This window comes from Tamandua tetradactyla, chromosome 6 (genome assembly GCF_023851605.1).
Source record: "Tamandua tetradactyla isolate mTamTet1 chromosome 6, mTamTet1.pri, whole genome shotgun sequence".
NCBI lineage: Eukaryota > Metazoa > Chordata > Mammalia > Pilosa > Myrmecophagidae > Tamandua > Tamandua tetradactyla.
In genome coordinates, this window is record NC_135332.1 from 61,446,051 (window position 1) to 61,468,380 (window position 22,330).

Sequence of the window (22,330 nt, forward strand, 5' to 3'; positions counted from 1 at the left end):
AGTACATGTATATTCATTCATTTAATTGTTTGGTTTGGATCCCCCCTTTAGCAGCCATTTCTAGCTACTTGCCTGTTCTGGGCACAGGTCTTGCCCTGTCTGCATAACTCCCCCCTTTCCCTATCTGTCCCAGGGGACAGAGCTGGGATAGTGCAAGGGACTAGGGACTTGTGGCTGCCTTCCTCCCCCAGTCTGGCTGGGATTGCCTCCTGGATTCTGGTGCCGGGGTGGGGGGGGTGGGTGGGTGGGGGAAGGGGGGAATAGAGAATGACTCAGGCAGGGCCCCAGGGAGGGGTGAGGAGGTTCCTGCTCTGGCAGGTTCAGACAGAAGGGAGTGGAGAACTGTGCTGGTTCCTGCTGAAGTGAGGGGGAGCAAAGATGGGACAAAATAAAGACTCAGAGGCATGGTTTAATCATATAAAACTGTTCTTACAAAAAATGTATTGTTTTGCTTTGCTGGCTTTCATGGGAGAACCACAAGCCTCCCTCAAAACTGTGTGATCCAGCACAGGAAAAAAAGGATGAAAAAGGAGGGCGGGGCCCTTCTGGGAGGTGTATGCCTCCAAGGGTTAGAGATGGGTTAGGGGCAAGGGGCCACCTGAGAGGGGAGCGCTGTACGTGGTCGAGCCCGGGGGTAGATAAGGGGTATAGGGAGAGAGCAGCTCACCCTGGAGACTAGGGCCACTCTGAGTGAAAGGGCGCGGTGAGGGGGCCTCTGGTTTGCAATGGGAAGAGCTGCAAAGAGAGAAAGAGGAGGGTTAGAAGGTGCTTCCTGGGGTTGGAGGCACTATGCATACCATTTCGGGACAGAGGGACAGAGGTAGAACTTGCCACCCACTCACCCAGGCCTTGCTACCTGGGCCCTCCCTGCTAGATCCTTATGGTATGGAACCAGACCCTGGGGTGGCTTAGCACAGTTGTGTTGGGGCATGCTCAAGAGCCCAACTTGCATACTGCATGGCTGTTTTCTTCCTTTAAGGCAGAAGGCCAGAAAGGGCTCAAGTTAGACTTGGCCTCTCCTTGCCCCTGGGGCTAGTAGAGGAAGCCGGGTCACACATGGGCCAACATCACAGGACAACGGGTTATCCAAATGACTAGAAAATGATCCTACCTAATGGGGTCTGTCAACTGCCCCTTCAGGGCTGACACCTCCAGATGGAGATGGAAGCGCCTCTAGGAAAATTCTGAGCCACGAGAGTCCTCCCACCCTGTCACAGGGCACCAGTGGTACAGGGAATGGTGCCCACCAACCAGGCCCTCTGGTATCTGCCCCTCACCTGGGCTTAAGGGGGTGAGCCCAGGCCCCTTCTTACTTGCTCTCCCTACTCCCCACAGTCACTCACCCGTAGTTACTGGGTAGGTAGGTTGTCGAATAACTGGGGGGCTGGTACCCAAAGCCTCTGCTCCCTTGGGTGGGCGCATAGCCTGGTCCCCAGACAGGCCTGCCACCAGCCACGCTGCCGCTTCCCTGGCTAAAGTGGGGAGGCCCGGCGCCCGGGCTCTTGGTCTTGCGTCGGGGCCGGTACTTGTAGTTGGGGTAGTCGCGCAGGTGCCGGGCCCGAAGCTGCTTTGCCTCCTCCACGAAGGGCCGCTTCTCGTCTTCACGCAGCAGTTTCCACTGAGCTCCTAGGCGCTTGGAGATCTCGGAATTGTGCATCTTTGGGTTCTGCTGCGCCATCTGGCGGCGCTGGGCGGAGCTCCACACCATGAACGCGTTCATCGGCCGCTTCACTTTCTCCGAGGGAAGCCCAGCCGAGACCACTGGGTTTCCAGCGCCCTCCGGGTCCTGGAGCCCCGAAGCCGAAGAGGAAAGGGATGCGGGAGTGGGAAGCTGCAGGCTCCAGGCCTGGTCCTGTGAGGAGCCAGGTAGCGCCATAGGGCCTTGGGGGTCAGCCTTTAAGAGGGCGAACTGAGCGCCCTCCCTTCCCAAGGGAAGCGTTGATCCCAAAATCCCGTATCCAACTGTTTTCCTCGTCTGGAGTCGTCTCGGAAAAATTCGTGTCCCTAAAAAGTATATACCGACTCCAAGTCCAGAATCCTTAAAACGGATCCCCTACTCCCAAGCAATTTGGTACTTTGGAGAGAGTCAAAGGCAAGGCCCACGGTGTCTGGCACCCCGTTCTGGAAAGGTAGTGCCCTCCTTTTCTTCTGGCTTCGGCGCCCTCCCAATCCACGAGTCCCTCTCCCCCTACCCACTACTGGCGACAGGACCGGCCTTCGGTGGCAGCAGTACACCCGGCTTCTCTGGATTTCTGGAGCTTCTGCAGCTGCCTGGGCAGCCCTGGTCCCGCGGACCTCTCCGCCCTGGGCTCAGTGTCTGCGCCAGACGGGCCAGACCCGGGAACGGCTTTTAAAGAAGGGCTCCTCCCCAGTCCCTCCGAGGAGACCGCGCCTCCTTAAGGGCGCCGACAGCCCCACCGCCCTTAGGCAAGCTCAGGTGCCCGGTTTTTCCCAGCCCCCAATGCTTCCCCTCAGGGAACCACGCCCCCTCCCCACCCAAGACCCAGAAGTCAGACCTTCCAGCCCCAGTGGCTAGGAAGGCCTTCCCCTCCCTTCTAAGCATTGGCAGATTAAAGTCAACTCCCTTACAAGAAAGGATCAGGCACTGGGCAAGAAATTTGGGAGCAGAGGCCCTCAGGGTCAGTCTTCCAAGAAGAATTTGGGAATAACGCTTCCCACCCCAACCCCTTTTCTGGTGCCTATGGCTCCTCAAACACTGACCTGCCCCTGGGGTAAGAAAGGCAGGCAGAGGGAGGTAGGCCATTTTTGTTTCCTGAGTCATCCCAGCAGGTGTTTGGGCGAGGATTCAACCTCTCTCCAGGTTAAAAAAAAAAGAAAAGAAAAACTCAAGCCATAAACAATCCTGGCTCCTGCCCTAAAACGTAGGTTTCTCTACCACTAGGGCATAGAATTATAGCAAGTTTCTGAGTCCACACCTCAGAGTCAGTTCCGGGCAGGGAAATCAGGAACCGAGGACAACTTCTGAGAGCTGAGAGTGGGTGAAACCTGGCTCCAGAAAGCAGCAGCAGGAAGGAGGGCGGGATGGCCATCTAGGTTCCAGGGGCTTTGGGGAGGGAACCCCGTTCCCCATGCTGCTCAAGGCCCAGCCCAAGCCCCAGGCCTCAAGTAATCGGATTAAGGAGCCTGTCCTGGCTTTCCACTCTCAGCAGGAACAGCTCCAGCTTTGGGCAGCCCTGCCTAGCCCAGCCTGTGACTCAGGAGATAGGAGTGGCCCAACTCCCTCCACCAGCATGGGGGGAGGGGACAGGAGGCAAGACACAAGCCACCATCTCTGGACCAGGAGGGCACCTAGGCCTAGGGATTTTAGGAATGTCAGGAATTCACAGGAGAGAGACCATTTTTGGGCTGCCAAAGAATAATGAGAAGCCAGGTGTGGAGGAACAGGAAACAAGAGCCAGGGGCCAGGGCAGTTCAATCCTAGAGAAACAGAAGGACCCAACTAGGGATAAGGAAGGCACAGGAAGCAGAGAGCCATTTGGATTTTTTTATTCTCTTTTTAAATACTGTACAGTGAAAAATAAATACGCCGTCTTATCCACCAGACAAGGCTGGCCACCCTCCCCCTGGGGGGCCTTGTCACCCACCCCCCTTACACACCCCTGGTTCTACTCCAAATCCTTCATGCCTCCTGTCCACTGATACCCTTACTATCCCCGTCTTCCACAGTGATGAGGCCCCAGAAATGGGGGGTACAGGATGGGAGGAGGGATAGCAGAGGAGCCCTCCTGAACTGTCAAATCTGGGTGGGTCAAGGAGCACCCCCCACCAATAGGTGGAGAATGGGGGTGTTCAGAGAGAGATTGGGGCATTAGAGGATAAAGGCACATCCAGTCTGATGGGGAAGGAGAGGGGCTCCCCTTGCCCTGGGGGTAGGGTGGACAAGAGGGAGGGGGGTATGACCCTGTTACCACCCCTCCACTAGCTCCTGGAGGTTGGGGGGGAACCAAGCTGCTGTGCCACCCCCCTCCCCCCTAGATAAGAGCAGCTCCAGCGCAGGTCAGTCGGGCCTGTGAGGGCCATGGTGTTGGGCAGCAAGCGAGATGGAGAAGGGAGGGATGCAGGCTGGAGGTTTTATGAAACCCCATTCACCAAACTACCCAACTCCAGGGGGGCCGAGAGCTCCCCATTCTCCGAGGGGCCCTTAGGAAGCTTGCTGACAGAGTCACCCTGAGGGTAATATGGGAAAGAAAATGGAGAGAGGGAAAAGGATTAAGTAGAAGTTAAGGTGTATGACATTGCTCCCATCCAAGCCCTCCTGGTGCCTGAAGACTCCAGGTTTGGTCTTCTGGCCTGACTCTTACTGAACCAAACTTCCTTTCAACCACTATTCCAGATGCAATCTAAACTTCATCAGGCACAGTCTTCTCTCAAGAAACTCAAGGGGAGATTTCTTTGGGAAATTTTTAGGCCCCCTGCCCCGAAATAACAACAAAAACAGTAGGGGACGGGGTGCTATATTTTGCTTGCCTACCTTCTGTCCTGGAAGAGAGTCCTCTGAGGGTTTAGTACGTTCCAGGGGTGGCCGCTGGCGGCTCTGAGACTCTGCTCGTGAGATATAGTCAGCCACAGTCACTGGAGAAGGCAGAGGATGATCAAGAGTCTCAGAAAGAGCCCAAGAATCCAGTCCCTAGAGACCCACTCAACCTTAACCCCTAGTTCCCAGGGAAGGAGGCATCCTGTTCTCTCAGCTCGGAGGAATTCTGGCATCCAGTGTTAACTCACCTGGCTGACGGTCACCACTGATAGAACCATCAGTCCGATTACCACGGTTACGGCGGCGGCGGCTCCGGTTACGACGCTGGGGTCTTGCCTCATCTTCTGTGGGGCAAGAAAAACTGAGTCACATACCCAATCTCCCATTCCTCCATTCCTGTCTATCCATAATTCTTTAGACCCCTAACACTCCTCACCCAGGCCATTCTCTGTCATGCTGGGTCCATCGGACTCTAGGCCTCCATCCATGACAGTCCTGTCTTCGTCAGTGCGGCGTCGTCGGGAGCGGCGGCGTCTGGCACTTGCTGGAGGTGGTTCCCCAGGCTCTGAATCAACTGGGGGCTCTGGTTCAGATGTGTCCAGCAGGCTGTAAGGATTACTGTCTGGATCCTTCAGCACTGATTGGAGGAGGAGGTGGAATTGGGAGTCAGATGTCCATCAGACCCATAACTTTCCTCTTGGCCCAAAACTCATGAACCCTGCTATCTGGTACCTGAGCTAATAGATGAGGAGTTATATCTCGAGGGGGGTCGGGAAGCAGGGGGTGGTCCCCGACCCCGGCCTCCAACTGGCCGCCTCCGGCTTTCTTCCCCGCGGTCTCCAGGCCCAGCTCGGTTTGGCTCCTCTCTCTTCTCTGACTCTGTCTCAGAAGCTGTAGATGGGTCTGAGCTGGGGCCTAAAAGAACATGAGTTTAATCAGGGCCACTCACCCCACCCCAGATCCATCACAGCCTCCAAATTAGAATAATTCTCCTTCTCATAAGTTCCCCAACCAATCAACCCATCATCTCCATCCCCCTTTTCCCAAGCTTCCACCCAGCCCCTTGCCTCTCCTCACCAACCCCACCTCTCCTTGCCTCCCTCCTTCTGTAGCTGTCTCACCATAAGCTGGACCGCCAGTCCTCCGGCCCCGGCCTCGGCCCCCATAGCTGCCACCATAGGTTCGTGTGGTGTGAAGGGAAGAAGAGGAACTTTCATCAGTGGTATAGCCAGCCTTGTCGCTGCCACCGCTGCCCCGCCCACACCCAGGAGGACGGAAGCCCAGCCCAATCTGCCGAAGCTGTTCATCAATTTGCAGCCTCTCCAAGCGAAGCTGCTCCACCTCCTGGTTGGGCAGAAGATAGAGGGAGATATGGAAAGAAAGGCAAGTATAAGATCAATGGATAGTCCCCTTCCTTCTTGCTTTTCCACCCAGGCCAACACAATATATCTAAGCACTCAGAATGTAGAAAGGAACATTATCTTAGCAGGGAAAATTCTGGTTCCAACCCCACAGCCCCAAATTTTCATCTAATAGTTACTGTCTACTCAGAAACTGACAACCTGGGTACCACATTGCTAACTTTATCTACCTGTGGTCTGTTCCCTTGCTATACCCAGATTGTGCCTGTCCCAGGCTTCTAGCTTGGGTACCTGCAGGTAGGAGAGGTGATATTCCAGAAGAGCCTGAGCATTGCTGATATTCTCCCGGGTGCCAACAAATATGAAGGGAACCATTCCCTAGAGTAGAAGGAAGGACAGCCAAATGAAGTGTTAATCTCACACCATCTCTGAGGGAGCCCACCCAATGGGGATCATTCTGGGCTATAAATCTATAAAGGAAAACAAGTTTCCAAGCTCCAACCTCTAGAATTCCTAAACCTCAGAGAATAACTTTGAGAATAATCCCAGCTTCTCCTGGAAGCCAATCTCTTGACCTAGTTGCCCCATACCTCTTCCCTGGGATTCTTCTTGTCATTATCACCTTCCACACGAACCCTCACCACACCAGATTTATCCACAATCTCTTGGATCACTTTCCCATTCTTTCCGATCACTTTGCCTGAATGAGTAGAAGAGGAATTAGGCCTTTTATTTTATTTTTTCAGGAAAAGACAGAAGAGTAAAAACAGATGAGATAAACAGTCTTCCAATCCCATTCCCCTTCTATGTGAGGATATCAGCTAATTCTTTCTCCTGCTAATTCATTCTTCTAGGTTTCTGATGAGTTTTCACTGGATAAAATTTAAAAGTCCCAAGAAATGTGTTTTTCCATTTTTATCACTACTACTACAGACTGGAGTCCATAGGTGGAGATGGGGGTGGGGTTGCCTATCTCTGACTATAAGCTATAAGCCCAGAATTACCCTAGAGAATCGCATATCTGGCCCCCAACTGTGTTCTCTCTTACGTATATATATATATATATATATATATATATATATATATATATATATATATATATATATATATATATATATATATATATGCACCCCCTACTCACCAACCAAGTTCCTGGGCACTTGCACTGAGTCCTCAGAAAACTCAAGGTAGCTTCTGGCCTGTCGGCATGCCTCAGGGGTCTAAGGGAAGAGGAGTATGGAGTTAGTTACTAAAATGTAGGATCTTCATGCTACTCCCTGTGTCTGGGGAAATGTGCTGCCCTCAAAAATCAGAGACAGAGGGCAATACAACTCAGGTTTCCTTTGACTACAGCCTCTCCTCACTATCCCCTAAGGTACCCAGATGACAGGTATCTTTCGCTGACCTCTCCATAGATGCGGAAAGTGCAGGTCTCTTCCCCCAATTCGATGGCAGTCACCCCAGGTACTTTTCGGGCCTGCTGGATATTGGCACCATGAGTCCCAATTGCCAGCCCCATCAGGTCTTCTCGCACTGTGAATTCCTCCTGGAATGCTGCTGCCAACTGCTTGCTGGTCTAAAAGGAAAGGCATTGTCTGGGTGGGTGGTGTGGAGCAGGTAAATCTCAGAATACCCGTCCCAGGGATCTGACTCTTTGCATAACTTAAATAAGGAAAAGCATGTGCAAGGAAGCCAGTGGTTGCGGTGTTTGAACAGACTGACCATACAGGATAGATTAGATAGTGTGCTATAGAAAATGTGAATTTTGCACCAGGGGAATATCTCTTCCGTTGGCCTCACACCGAAGCTGAAGTTTTGGAATGCAGTCAGTATCATCCCTTGCCCTGTGGTCTAATATGCCTTGGTTCTGCCCGGATCGGCTTCACTCGTGTTTTTGGTTGAGGTCTGATCACTTTTTCAGTTGTGGTGTGGGGTGGTACTAATGCTCATGGCTGCGGAGCTCTGGCTCTGAGTCTCAGGTGTCACATGGGTGTCCACGGTTCCAGGGAACAAGCATGTTATACAGCATCTCAGGATTTGGAGATGGCAGTTGCAGCTCTGGAATAGACGTGGCTGCCATGGGAGCTTACAATCTAGGTTTTTCCAGTGTCTTAAGATAGAAGAAGTTAAGGTTATTGATTCTCAAATCCTTTTTCTTCTTTAATATATGCATTTACAGCTATAAATTTCCCTCTAAGCATTGCTTTAGCTACATTCCCATAAGTTTTCCCATGCTGTGTTTCATTTTCATTCATCTCAAGGTATTACTAAATTTCCGTTGTGATTTCTTTTTCTTTTTCTTTTGCATGGGCAGGCACCAGGAATGATTTATTTTTTGACCCACCTTTTTTTTCTGTGGCCAATTTCTAATTTCACTCCATTGGGATTGGAGAACATACTTTGTACAATTCATTCCTCTTAAATATATTGACTTGTTTTATAAACTAGCATATGGTCTACCCTAGTGAATGTTCCATGTGTACTTGAGAAGAACATGTATTCTGCTATTGAGTGGAATGTTCTACAGATGTCTGTTAGGTCTAATTGGTATAAATTACTTTTAAAAATAAAAAAACCTAGTTTTCTTTTTTGCTGCAATGTACTTACTAGTATAGATATAATTTAAATTATTTAACCAATCTTTTTTATTATAGTATTTTCAGGATATTTTCTATAAATTCAAAACATAAACAAAGTTGAAGTTAAAAGAAAAAAAAAGCCAAAACCACCTGGGACCTGCTGACCCAAGGACTTGTTTCCTTGTTTTCACTTTTACAAACAAATGCTTCCCTCCCACCCCACCCCCCAGCACACTAGAGGATTTTTAATCCTACTCCCCTATTTTTCACATACCAATGACTTGGACAGAACATAATGAGGGCATAGCTTGGGCTGGAAGCCATCAAAGTTCTAGAAGTGGTTGTAACGCTGTCTGGATATGTGCTCCTGAACAAAATACACTCTATCTGCCTCTGTTCTGTCATTTGCTAAATGATCACATCTGGCCTAACTCATTCTCAGAACTATCAAGAAAATTAAACAAAGTTAGTGTGAAATAATTTTCACAAGATAAATATGAGTGTAAGGAAATATTACCTTATCCAAACTATTATCGACCCCTTCCAAAATAAAGCCCAGGTTTCAAAAAGTTGAGTAGAAAGTAAGGAATTAAGAAAAGCAAGAAATGAGCCTATGGAACACAGGTTCCACTTCATTTCACAGTCAGCCCTGAGAGGAATCCCTGAATTCAGGGACAGGAAGAAGGAATGGTTTGGGAAGTGAGTTCCAGGGAGGAAGTACCATGTAGGAGGGATATCTGAATGGGACACTCCCAATCTGCAGTCCACTACTTCCTACTTCCAAGATGGATGGGGCTGAATTACATCAAGTATTTACAAGAAGTAAAAAGAGAAAATTGGAAAAGGGAAGTAAGCTGGGAGTTCAAAATAACTAAGTTATGAGGGAGGGAGAGGAACTACAACAATTTGCATGAGTCTGCCAAGAAAGTTTGCCAAAGGGTTAAGCACCGTGGTAAAAGTAGTGTTTTATTTCTTAAACTGCCTGATGATACAAAGGTATTTGTTGTGTGACTATCCTTTAAACATACTTTATAACAATCTTTTGTATCTATTCATTATTTAGTAAACTTTGTTTTTTAATGAAACAAAAGAAACTAAAGATGACACTACTTAAAAAAAGAGGACATGTCCCTAATTCTTAAGACATTGCCTGTAACTAGCTTTAAGATTATCTGGTATACTTCACCATAAAGATCAATAGAGCTATGTCCAAAGAGTCGAATATTCTACCTTTTGTCATCAGGAGACCTGCTCATTAGGAACTGGAGGAGATATAGCTTGTATCATCTGGGGGTAGTGATGAATTAACTGCCTGTGCCCTGAGCAGTGTCCTTAGAGAAGTAAAAGATAACTGTGATCCAGAATTCACACAGGTTCAGAGAAAAGCTCCAGAAAAAGATTGGTGCACTTAATAAATCAAAGTAACTGTTTAAACACACACACACACACACACACACACACACACACAAAACCCCTACTCATTTAGAATGATGTAAAACATGAGAAAAGAGAACCAGACAATCATAGAATGTCAGAACCCAAAAGTCCCTTGTAGTAATATTCTAGTCTAACCGTCTCTTTGTTACTGAAGATGCTAGAGCTCTGTGAAATCAAATGATTTGCCACAGGTCAATTATCTGACAAAGCAAACTTAGGATTCCAAGTCTAGTGGTCTTTCTAATGTACAAATGGTTCTCAAACATATCCCACAAAGACCTCTGGTTTCTAGAGATGATTTGGTGGTGCCAGTAAAGATAAGAGCCACACCCACCCCTCTTATCATTCTAAAATAGAAGCTTCTCTGATTGTTTTATGCATTGTTCCAGGTAAACTCTTACTTGATCAGTTATATGCCTAAAAAAAAAAGTGTGAAAACAACTGCACTAGAACATGATGGGGCCCTGGATCTGGAGGCGCCTGAGACAAGACAGCTGATCAGGTTTATTAGCCCAAAGACTTTAGTCTTTCATCCCAGCAAACATAGGGGCATGGATTAAGGATGAAGCGGGAATACATTCAGCAGTAATGAATGGAGCTCAAACTTACCTCTAGGTGCTTGGTAGCCTCTTCATTGCGGGACATGAGTAACAGTTTAGTGCGCAGGCTTCGAAAATGCATATCACCTAGCAGAGATGCCCGCTTTACAGGGGCTTCTGTGGTTGACTGAGAGGAAATCAACAGATAGAGAAAACCATTGAAAAGCAATTTTAATTGCTTTAACATGCTGAGGGGGACACAGGGACTACAAATCAGAATATCTGAGTCCCTAGAAAAGGATGGGAGTTTAAGAGGATAACCACTGTCAGTCAAACAAGGGCCTACTATCTGGGTACCATGGGGAAGTGGTCTTGGGTGGTAAGCAAGGAGCAAGCACAAGGAGAGAAGTGTACAATATATTTTTGCAATATCTGGATATTTTCAAATATCAAAAGGAGGGCCCCCAGCCCAGATTCCAATCTGATTACCAGGTTAAAAAAACTTAAAGTCATACATGAGGGAGACTAAGGAAAGGTAAGACTACCTGGGTTGGTAGGGGTCAGGAGCAATTAAGTAGGTACTTGAGTGCTCTCTGACAAGTAACTACAAGCATATTCTAACTCCTCCCTTTCTGCAAAAACGTTAAAAGGGGGGAAAGGAAAAATTGCTGAAAGGGCTTGTGTAAAATTCAGGGAAGAAGAAACTCACCAGAATGAAGAGTTCACTATTCGTTATGTTGAGAAAGATGCAGTTAGCTCCCAAAGCTTTCTTAAACTCTTTATGGACATTTTCATTGGAGCAGCTACAGACAAAGAGTGCAGTGAAAACTTCAGGGGAGAAAGAAAAGGCCGGGAAAATAAGAAAAGAGAGCTGCAGTAAAAGAAGGGCAGGGAAAATGGAGGAAGTAAGAGTACTTAGCAAGAAAGGACTACAGAGGGCCAGGGGAACAAGAGAAGACTGAAAAGTGGAAAGGAGTCTGGGAGAAATAAGGACAGCAATTAGGATTTTAAACAGGCAGTGTAAAGAGGGCCCCGACTCCCAACACCTCTAGCACTCACGCCTCTCTAAGATCCTCAGGCACAGCCATGGTAACCTTGAAGAAGCTGCCTTTGGTTGCAAGGGGATTGGGATTGACTGGCCGAAGCCGCTCCAGGGTGACAATCTCATTGTAGGTAGCATCACAGGCAGCATATTCAATAACATAGAACTGGCAGGTGAAAGAAGCAGAAGTTGTGGATGACCTGAGCCTCTATTCCTACCTTTTTATGAACAAAATATTTGGTTCAGCAGTTCACCAAGGCTTTCACCATCACTTACATCTCCCTTCATCATCCGCACCCGGGCCAGCCACCAGCCACAAGGTTCCTGCTCATTGGCTCGGGAATAAACCTGAAGAGAAGTTTAAAATAAAATAAATACTGAAGATCATCCCAAAACATCAAGAATGGAATATACTTTAAGATACCTAGAATGCTCCCTAAACCAAGGATACAGGAAATCAAAGGAAGGAACTGCTAATGAAAAATCAGAAGGCACTGGATTTTAGATGCTGTTACCATAAATGGAAGCAAAGTGAATCCCCTGAAATTGGGGAACTCCCCAAGAGTTGAGCTGATCACAATAGGTGATGGAAGGGAACAGCTACCAAGTCACAGGGAATCTTACTGATTTGCACTTACTTTCCCAAAGTCTAGATCTCTGGATGTGGTAGGGTGGGAGGAGAGTAAGAAGAACCTAAGATCCTCTTTCAGGATAAGCGACATGAAGAAATCTGGGGGGGAAGTGGCACTGAGAAAGGGTGGACTCCACGGCTCTTACCTCCACTTCATCCCCTTCCGTGATCTCCTTATTATAGTCAGCAGGAGGTGGTAGCCGGACATCCCCAAAAGGAATCTGTCTCTCACTCTGCCAGCTGAAAGAGGAATGGTGAAACAAAAGCCTACTCAGACTGATGGGGTTGCCCATTTCTTCAGAAAGGAGTTAACTGCCTCACTGGGCATTTGCCACCTCTTCTTTGCTAATGTGAGGCCAAACTTCAGCCCCTGCTCCATAATGGTGTCTTCCTTCTCTTGCTATAATCTAAATACCCGCCCCCCCCCCCACACACACACACTTCTCACCAAATTTTCAGGCCCTTTTCCTCTCCTGGCATCCACTCAAGTTGCCCACCCAGACCCTCAGTTCTCCCCCACCTATTACATGACTCATAGGACTCAGATGCCCCCTTCTGACCTTCTGACATTCTTCTAGGACCTAGTATGCTGGGTTCTCTATACCCATGGTCTTACTTGTTTTCAAAGAAGATGGTGACAGAGTCTTCATGGACATCCTTCACGAAGCCCTAGAAAGGATTTTAGAAAAAGGTAAAAAGAGAGAATGACCATTTACCACTACCTCAGACATCAAGAGAAAAAACATTTGGAGGCCCCTAACTAGAGTTTCAGATGGGGACACAAGCAATCTGGAGACAGGGCCAGAGAGGCTATATTATGGAAAAAAGAATGTTGAGAAAGACAAAAGGGAAATGATATTGGCATGGAAAGAGATGTGACAAAATCCAAAATCCATAAATAAGATAGGACAGGAATTAAGTAGAAAAGGGATGCATCACCTGCATCAGAGCAACCTGGAAACTGGTAGTCTACTCTGGCTCCCACACTGGCCTCCCTATCTTTCTGCTTCCTGTTAGCTGAGCAGCCTGCCAGCGTTCAATTAAAATACCAACAGCATTCAGCAAGGCTAAGAATATCCTGTGAGACAGTGTGAGGTTGCCCTGGAACACCTAGAGGACATCAAGATCTGCTAAAAGAGAAAGGGTCTAGCTCCCCAATACAGCAAAAGCCCTGAGCAAACTTGGTGCCCTGATGCCTGAGTCTTAAAGGATAGATAACTAGAATATGGGAGAAGTTCAAAACAATGAACTTAATTTATAAAAGGAAAAATTAGGACTTCAGAGATGTCAGATTTCTGAATGTTGGAAAAAAAACTGCTGAGAATTTGAAAAGAAGACCCCAATCCTGAGATCATGACAAGGAGGAACAGGAATGATTGAATGGCTGGGCCATCTCTAGTTTTCTACATCTTCAAGGAGGCTAAAAGCTGTATGTTCAATCTTATGCTCCCAATTTTTCTACCTTCTCTCCATATTTTTCACATACTTCAAATTAGGGGTTTCTAATTTTGATGAAGTCCAATTTATCAATTTGTTCTTTAACAAATTGTGCTTTTGGCTTCATATCTAAGAAATCTTCACTAATCCAAGACCACAAAGGTTTTCTCCTAGAAGTTTTATAGCTTTTTGTTTTACATTTAGGTCTATGATCCATTTGGAGTTAAATTTTCCGTATGGTGTAAAGTATGGATCAAAGTTCATCTTCTATACACAGGTATCAAGTTGTTACAGCACCGTTTGTTGAAAAGACTATCCTTTCTCTAATCAACTGCCCTTTTACCTTTGTCAAAAATCAAGATATATAAAGGAATGGACAGTGACAGAAAGCAGCTCAGTGGTTCAGGGTCTTGGGGAGTGCTGAAAATATTCATTATATTATTTGTGGTGTTGGTTTCACAGGTAGATACATAAACATATGACAGGTAGATACATAAACATATCAAGACTTATCAAACTGCATATTTTAAATATGTATATTTTACTGTATGTAAATCAGACTCAATAAAATGTTTTTTAAAATTAAAGGTTTCAAAGATTTAATACATAGGAACTATTTCTAAACTTCGCAGCTAGGGGCAAAAGCTGACCTTAGGAAAGAAAACACCAAAAACATCCTGGAAAATGCATACTTTTGTTGCTCCCACCTCATAGCATTGCTCAATCACAGATACTATACTGTTGTTTTCTTATGGTGGGAAAATCTAAATTTAAATCTTTTTCTTTTTTTTTTTTTAATTAATTAACGGAAAAAAGAAAAAAAAGAAATTAACCCAACATTTAGAAATCATACCATTCTACACATGCAAACAGTAATTCTTAACATCATCACATAGATGCATGATCATCGTTTCTTAGTACATTTGCATCGGTTTAGAAGAACTAGCAACACAACAGAAAAAGATATAGAATGTTAATATAGAGAAAAATAAAAGTAATAATAGTAAAAAAAAAAAAAAGACAAACAAACAACCAGACAGACAAAAACAAAAAAAAACAAAAAAAACAAAAACAAAAACAAAAAAACCTATAGCTCAGATGCAGCTTCATTCAGTGTTTTAACATGATTACTTTACAATTAGGTATTATTGTGCTGTCCATTTTTGAGTTTTTGTATCTAGTCCTGTTGCACAGTCTGTATCCCTTCAGCTCCAATTGCCCATTATCTTCCCCTGTTTCTAATTCCTGCTGGACTCTGTTACCAATGACATATTCCAAGTTTATTCTCAAATGTCGGTTCACATCAGTGGGACCATACAGTATTTGTCCTTTAGTTTTTGGCTAGACTCACTCAGCATAATGTTCTCTAGGTCCATCCATGTTATTATATGCTTCATAAGTTTATCCTGTCTTAAAGCTGCATAATATTCCATCGTGTGTATATACCACAGTTTGTTTAGCCACTCTTCTGTTGATGGACATTTTGGCTGTTTCCATCTCTTTGCAATTGTAAATAACGCTGCTATAAACATTGGTGTGCAAATGTCCGTTTGAGTTTTTGCCCTTAATTCCTTTGAGTAGATTCCCAGCAATGGTATTGCTGGGTCGTATGGCAATTCTATATTCAGCTTTTTGAGGAACCGCCAAACTGCCTTCCACAGTGGTTGCACCATTTGACATTCCCACCAACAGTGGATAAGTGTGCCTCTTTCTCCGCATCCTCTCCAGCACTTGTCATTTTCTGTTTTGTTGATAATGGCCATTCTGGTGGGTGTGAGATGATATCTCATTGTGGTTTTGATTTGCATTTCTCTAATGGCCAGTCTTTTTCTTTTTTAAGAAGCCCTGATTCTTTCTTTTAACCTTATGACTGCCCAAGGCATCAGTATTCCTTGTACTTCCTGGTCTCTTTCTTACTCGTGTTTTAGTTTTTTCTGCCATTCTCTTCACCAAGAATGTTTTTCTCCCACTCTTTATTCAGAGTCATCAATACCCATTCCTACTACTCTCCACTCCATACTTCCAACGCACTTTTTCCCTCACTACTTGCCTGAATACCTCTTCCCTTCAGGTACTTCCATTTACAATTTAGTTATCTTCTTCCCTCTTCTCACAATCAGGAATACTTTACATCTTCCCTCTTCTTTCCCCTTCATTATTTTACAAGGGTCTATCTGGGTTTCTAGAAACATTTCAACCAGTCTCTTCAGCTGAATTTAATCCTTTTCTTTATCCAAAATGTCTACCTCCAAGCTCTGGAAATAGTTTATTAAGACAAAGTTAGCTGACTAAAACACTTTAGAAGGACACAGAAGAGACAGACAGATGGAGAAGCACTTGCTTGCCTCTTCTGTGAAAAGGTTCCCCCTCCCAGATTCAGTCGTTCACAAAGGCTATGCCTCACACAACTCTGATGTGATTCTCCTCCATCTTCGGGGTGGCCCTCAGGGTGAGGTATCAATGTTACCTGGGTCTTTCCAGCCACTGTGATCCCCAAGGCAGGAATGCAGAGCTCAGAATAGAGTCATCCCTCACATTTCTCAGGAGTTCAACTAAATGTCATCTGCCCTTTTTCCTTCAGGATCTCTTTCTTTCAAATACTGCCCCCAAATTAGCTTTCTCCCCAACTTCACATTCCTATCAAGTCCCTGTTTCTTAATCCATTCACACCACCCCAAATACTAGTTTTTTTCTCCAAAGATACCAGTGGCGGAAAGTGAGCACCTAATTCTGCCCAGCCCATGCTCCTTAGGCAGATAAGCAGGCAAGGACAAAGCAGGTGGATGAACCTGTCAGAAAGACAAGCACTAGAGATCTAGAGGATGACAAATCCTGGCTTTGGCTTCTTGGGCCTAAGATCAGGCAGAGGAGGAGAGAGCCCCAGATTCCTTCCATCTAAGTACTTCAGTTTCCTCAGATGAGAAGCTATGAAATTAGTTCCCATCTTAAACTTATCTTCTAGTTCTGGACTCTCAAAAGAAAGGAAGATGTTCTAGGAGAAAAGCAGGGAGGCTCTGGGTAAAACCCATGTGTTGAAGTTCAGGATCCCTTAAGAAAGGAATGGAATTAAGATATCCAGGCAAGAAAGTCCCCTTGGGGGAATGGTGAGAAAGGGGGGAAATTCAACTTCCTCATGTGGAGAATTCCTGATATTCTCGCAAGCAATGGCGACAACCAGAGCAATAAGCCAAGCCCTCAATCTTGGGGTTTGTTCATATGAAATTTATCCCCCCAGAGGATAGGCTAAGCCTACTTAAAATAAGGCCTAAGAGTCACTCACTGAGAACCTCTTTTGTTGCTCAGATGTGGCCTCTCTTTCTCAGCCAACAAGACAAGCAAACTCACTGCCTTCCCCCTCTCTATGTGGGACATGACTCCCAGGGGTCCCTGACAACGTGGGACAGAAATCCTAGAATGAGCTGGGACTCAGCATCAAGGGACTGGGAAAACCTTCTAGACCAAAATGGGGACAAGAGAAATGAGACAAAATAAAGTGTCAGTGGCTGAGAGATTTCAGAGTTGAGAGGTTATCCTGGAGGTTATTTTTACGCATTATATAAATATCACTTTTTTAGTTAAGGTATATTGGAGAGGTTGGAGGGAAGTGCCTGAAAATGTGGAGCTGTGTTCCAGTAGCCATGTTGCTTGAAGACAACTGTATAATCATATAGCTTTCGCAATGTGACTGTGATTGTGAAAACCTTGTGTCTGATACTCTTTTATTTACTTTATGAACAGATGAGTAAAAAAACATATGGATTAAAAAATAAATAGTAGGGGGAACAAATATTAAAATAAATATAGTAGATTGAAATGCTAGTGATCAATGAAAGGGAGTGGTAAGGGTACAGAAAAAATTTAAAAATAAAAAAAAATAAGGGTTACAAAGGCTAAAATATATTGGGTAGATGGAAATACTAGCAATCAATGAGAAGGAGGGGTAAGAGGTACGGTATGTATAGGTTTTTTTCTTTTTATTTCTTTTTCTGAATTGATGCAAATGTTCTAAGAAATGATCATTTTGATGAATATACAACTATGTGATGATATTGTGAGTTATTGATTATATATCAAGAATGGAATGATTACATGGTAAGAATGTTCATGTTTGTATGTTGTTATGTTTTTTAAAAATTAAAAAAAATTAGGGGAAATAAAGGCTAAAATATATTGGGTAGATGGAAACACTAGCAATCAATGAGAGGGAGGGGTAAGGGGTATGGTATGTATGACGTTTTTTTCTGTTTTCTTTTTATTTCTTTTTCTGAACTGATGCAGATGTTCTAAGAAATGATCATGGTGATGAATGTACAACTATGTGATAATATTGTGAGTTACTGATTATATACTAAGAATGGGATGATAAATATATATATCCAGGCAGGGTCTGAAAAGTTTAATGAATGTGCCCAGAAGGGTACATTCTCTCATTTAGGAGAGTACAACTTAAAGAATAAAATACATTAAGTTCTGACAGAAAAGAAAGGGTTGGTGGGGTAGCTACAAGAAAACTTAGATCTCAGATCTAACATTTGCATTTCCACCTTGGAAGAGGACCCATTCTGAGAGAGGAGAAAGGGATCTTCCAAAATTTATAGTTTTAAAAACAGTGTAAATACTCTCTGATCCACACCAAAGTCTGCTGAGTCATGAATATTAAATCAGTAGCAAGGTCAGTCTGGCTAAGTGTCTATATGACAATGAAAGCTGAGGAAAGATTAGCCTGAATTTAGGGATTTGTTGTTGTTTTTAACTGTAATGGAACAGAAAATGTTAAAGTGGCTAGAACACAAAATCCACATTACATGGCTTTCGACTCAATTCCAAACTCTACTCTTTGAACCAAAGTATTCTGTCCCTCAATCAAAGGTCTGTCATTGCCATAGCTCACAGGAGAAAAGGGAAAGATTCATAGGAAGACTCTGTGTTGGACACTTACTATGTGAAAAGAGAACTCTCTCCCTTACCAACCATCTCATACAGTTAATTTGAACAGGATACCAATCTTTCCCAGCTGTGCTTGGCTCCCATGCTTCCATGAACAAAAGTAAACATCATATCTTGATCTCAGACTCAATTTAACAATCACTCTTCTTGCAACTCAGAATTTGAGGGGGGGCCCAGATGAAGGACAAGATACTTGGAAAATGGGGATAACATCTTATGCAGAAGGGTATTTCAGTAAAGGTAATGTAAGTTCAGGGGAAAGAATATGAAACAAATACACTCTATCAGAACTATAAAGGAATTAAGACTTTTTTTCCCGGAGAAAATAAATGTTCTGGGGGCAAACTTCAAGAAGAAGTTCCAAGTTATAAAAGTATGTAGAAAAAATAACAAAAGAGATCAATCAAGAACTTCCTTCAAGCTAGACATGCAATAAGATGGTTCCTGATGATTACAAAAGTATATAGAATAAAAATATTACAATAAGTTAGAGGCTTGAACTGAGAGGGAAGTTAAGACAAACAGACAGAGACAGGTACAGAAATCTGGTGTGGAGACTAAAGTAGATATGGTTAGTGGGTAAAAAAAAAAATGAATACACTGAACTCATCAACTGAACTTGGGATAGAAACCATCCACTCCAAGTGCAAATATATGACCCTTTCCAGATAAAGTAAGCTATGATTTCATAGGGAAGAAATTATTTCCAAGGGCATAAAGGTGGAGGGGTCTACTGTGGAAGAAAAGGCTTGAGGAGATGTTAAGGAAATGAGGCTCTTCTCACCAGTGATGTTAAAAAATCTTTTACCCAGCTTCTCAGGATGAGAGTGAAGAATGAGACAGGAATCAGGAAAGTCTCTGTGACAATTCCAGGAATAAGGCCCAAAGAGGTTCAGAATAACAACAGTGACAAAGAAATATCCTTAGGAGGCAAGAAGGATCTTCCTCTGGCCTAATCTAAATGGGGGGGGGGTGAGGGGGATGTCCTAGAAATTGAATTCAGAGGAGATAAGGGATAGATGGTCTAAAAGGAATTCTAAGGAACCAAATCCTTGGTGAGGAGAAGGCTGAAATAAGCAAGGGTCTTTGAAAGATACTCCCTTCCTCCTTCCAAAAAAGGTTACTAGCAGATTCCCAAATTGGGAGTTGGCAAGAAGTCTTCTAGAAGTGAAAATCCTTAAGAAGATAAACAGAAGAGGTCCACGTGAGATCCCCTTTTAGATATTATGATATATGAAACTTATACATTCCTCAAAATGGAGAAAGCATATAAATGATCTAAATGTATCCGAGGTCAAAGTGACAACAAAAGCCCATCCCCTAGGTGGAATGGTAGACCAGCTGGCCTTGGGGTAAAGAGGCGGGGCAAAAGACTACTAAAAAGATGCCACTTTATGGTTGGGAGGCAACTTGACCCTGAAATAACCCAGAGTTCCTAAGGTCAAAGACGCCAAATAGTTTAAATGGCTTTTGACCGTTTCTCCTTGGACTGCGAACAGGAATGAACGATGAAAGTGGGATGATTTTCCCCGAGTCAGTGGGCAGAAGTCTCTCTAAGGAAGATGAACGAATGGCTTTCCACAAGACGGCTAACGGGGGGGAGAATTCTCTATGTGCTTGGACTGTGGGAATGATATGATTAAGGTCTAAGGTATATCTTTGCACTACGAAACAGGAAAAGTCAATAAGAAACTGGTTAAATGGGGGTCTCTTCTAGGGGAAAGGGGTGGCGGAGGGCACAGATTTAGGCACAATAATGCCCTGACGTTCATTTCCTCTGAGGCGCGAGCAAAAAGCAGGTGTACCAGAGGGATCCAAAATAGGAAAGAGGGTTAACTCCCAGAGGTCTCCCCAGGAAGGCTGAGGGTGGGAGTGAGGCTTGTCTAATGCTCTTAGAGGTCAGGACTTCGCTGGAGAGGCTCCATCCCGCCCCACTCTTTCCGGCTCTGGGAGAGGGCCAGGGGCCGGTGTACCCGATCGGCGCGCCGCCTCACCTTGTAGAAGGCCCCGTTGGAGCCGCGCACCTCCACTGGCAGTCCCGACTCCACATCCCCCCCAGAAGCCAGGCCGCCCATGGCGCTGCCACCGCCTCCGACTCCCCCGGCGGCGGCTGCAGCAGCGGTCTGAGTCCGGGCCGGGCCGGGCCCCCGGCGTCTCCCCGGAGGAGGAGCCGGAGGGGGAGCCGCGGGGGGCGGGAGCCGGGCCGGCCCCACGGCGGCCCTGCCACAGCCAACGAGCAGGGGGCCGGGGCCGGGCCGCTCCCCGTCCGCCGCCGCCGCCTTGGTCTCCGCCACCGTGAGGGAAACGGCCGCCGCCGCCGCTGCCTTCGTCACCTCAGCTTCCGCCCGCCGCCGCCCCCGCTGCTGCCTCGGTCCCGGGACCCGCTGCTGCCTCTGCCGCTCCACGGCCTCCACCTCCCCCTGCCGCCGCCGTCTACTGCGCAGGCGCACCCGGCACCCGCCCGCCGCGCGCAGAGCCCGGCGGGCCACGGCGCAGGCGCCAAGGCTAGCGCCCCAGCTCGCGCTCGCCAGCGCATGGGGGCTTCCACACTCTCCTTCCCTCTCTCACGCCCCCTCCTGGTCGTTTACATGCGCTTGCGCAGAGCGAGATTAGCTCTCTTTCTTCGCCACCCCATCACTCCACCCCGCCGAGCTCTTCCTTTCCCCGCCCCACAACACTGACCGCTGACCAATCATAGGGAGGGAGGGACCGCTCTCACTCCGTGGGATTGGACTTCTGCGGCTCCTGGTCATACCACACCCACTTCACCACTAGGAGCCATACCAGGCTTGGACAAGTTAGGGATAGGCATGCGCCGGAACGACTGCTTGGTCACTTTCCCCACCTTTGTCTTTCTTGGTGCGCACGCTCCAAAGGAAAAAAAAAAAAAAAAGTAGTGTCGAAAGGCAAAGAGGTGTCCCGCGCGCGTGCGCCGAGATTTATCGCCCATAGACTTGTATTGAATGTCTCTCCAAGCTCCTCTAACTTTGTGTTTAGGAGATTTGAGTTACGGTTCTTGCCTTGAGGATATTACAAGATGATCCTGATCATGTATGTAATGAAAGGTCAAAGAATAGTTGCAAGGCGATGGCGAAATGCAATTTAGATTGGCACAAACTCAGAAATCTAAATGCTGAGGAAATTCAAAATAGGAGAAATTGTCATCGAGTGAGGGTAGCAGGGGAGAAACTTAGGATCCCTGAACTAAGACAGATAAGAAATGTAGTTGAAATCGAGTAAAACAGTACAGAAATTAGAATCATGTGTGCGCATGTAACTATTTAGCAAACATTTATTTAGCCCCCTCCCCCCCACTATGTTCCAATCACTGAGCTAAGTGCTTGGGATCCAAAGACAAGATGTGGTCCCTGAGCTCAAGGAGTTTATTTAAATAAATAAATGCACAGAGTGCGATTAAGATGTGATAGAGATAGGGACTAGGTATTGAGGGAACCCCAAGGTGACAATGGTTAGCAGGACTTAAGAATGGCCAGGGAAGAACAAACAGAGGTGCTACAAAGAGGCAAAGCCGATGCAAAGAGCAGAAAGAACACGTCCTTTGCGGAACCATATCTACTTCATCTAGCATTTAGCACCAAGGAAGGAGTTGCAGGAAGCTAGACTGTCAAGGACTTGTAAGACAAGTTAAGGAGAATAACTTTTATTTTATCAATAATGGAGAGCCAGTGAAAGAATTTAAGTGGTTGCTACCCCTTGATGTGATAAGATTTGCATCTTACAATTTTAGAGGATAGATTGAAGAGTAAGGGTGGTCCTGAAGACAGTGAGACCTGTGAAAAAAGAAGCTAAGGACCTGTCTGAACTACGGTTATGGGCAAAATAGATAAAACTTGAATTTGAG

At 45.8% G+C, this 22,330-nt stretch overlaps 2 protein-coding genes across 3 annotated transcripts; both read right to left on the bottom strand.

The window, feature by feature from the left end:
* Positions 1-401: 401 nt before the first annotated feature.
* Positions 402-2,335, bottom strand: SOX15 (SRY-box transcription factor 15). The gene is made up of 2 exons (XM_077165856.1): positions 1,344-2,335; positions 402-735 (listed from the first exon to the last, which is right to left on the bottom strand). Exons 1-2 carry the CDS (start codon positions 1,874-1,876, stop codon positions 570-572), a joined length of 699 nt encoding a protein of 232 aa, XP_077021971.1. The 5' UTR covers positions 1,877-2,335; the 3' UTR covers positions 402-569.
* A 1,156-nt stretch (positions 2,336-3,491) lies between these two features.
* Positions 3,492-20,884, bottom strand: FXR2 (FMR1 autosomal homolog 2). 2 transcript variants are annotated; one of them, XM_077165849.1, is made up of 17 exons: positions 20,802-20,884; positions 12,701-12,753; positions 12,231-12,324; positions 11,730-11,801; positions 11,471-11,619; positions 11,121-11,214; positions 10,482-10,598; positions 7,262-7,432; positions 6,998-7,076; positions 6,447-6,556; positions 6,148-6,234; positions 5,617-5,839; positions 5,228-5,410; positions 4,932-5,132; positions 4,744-4,839; positions 4,493-4,593; positions 3,492-4,188 (listed from the first exon to the last, which is right to left on the bottom strand). In XM_077165849.1, the coding sequence occupies exons 4-17, from the start codon at positions 11,742-11,744 to the stop codon at positions 4,093-4,095; spliced, it is 1,722 nt and encodes a 573-aa protein (XP_077021964.1). In that variant the 5' UTR covers positions 11,745-11,801; positions 12,231-12,324; positions 12,701-12,753; positions 20,802-20,884; the 3' UTR covers positions 3,492-4,092. The 2 variants fall into 2 exon arrangements, with proteins under 2 accessions (XP_077021964.1, XP_077021963.1); XM_077165848.1 differs by lacking the exon at positions 20,802-20,884 and adding an exon at positions 20,463-20,596.
* Positions 20,885-22,330: the final 1,446 nt, after the last annotated feature.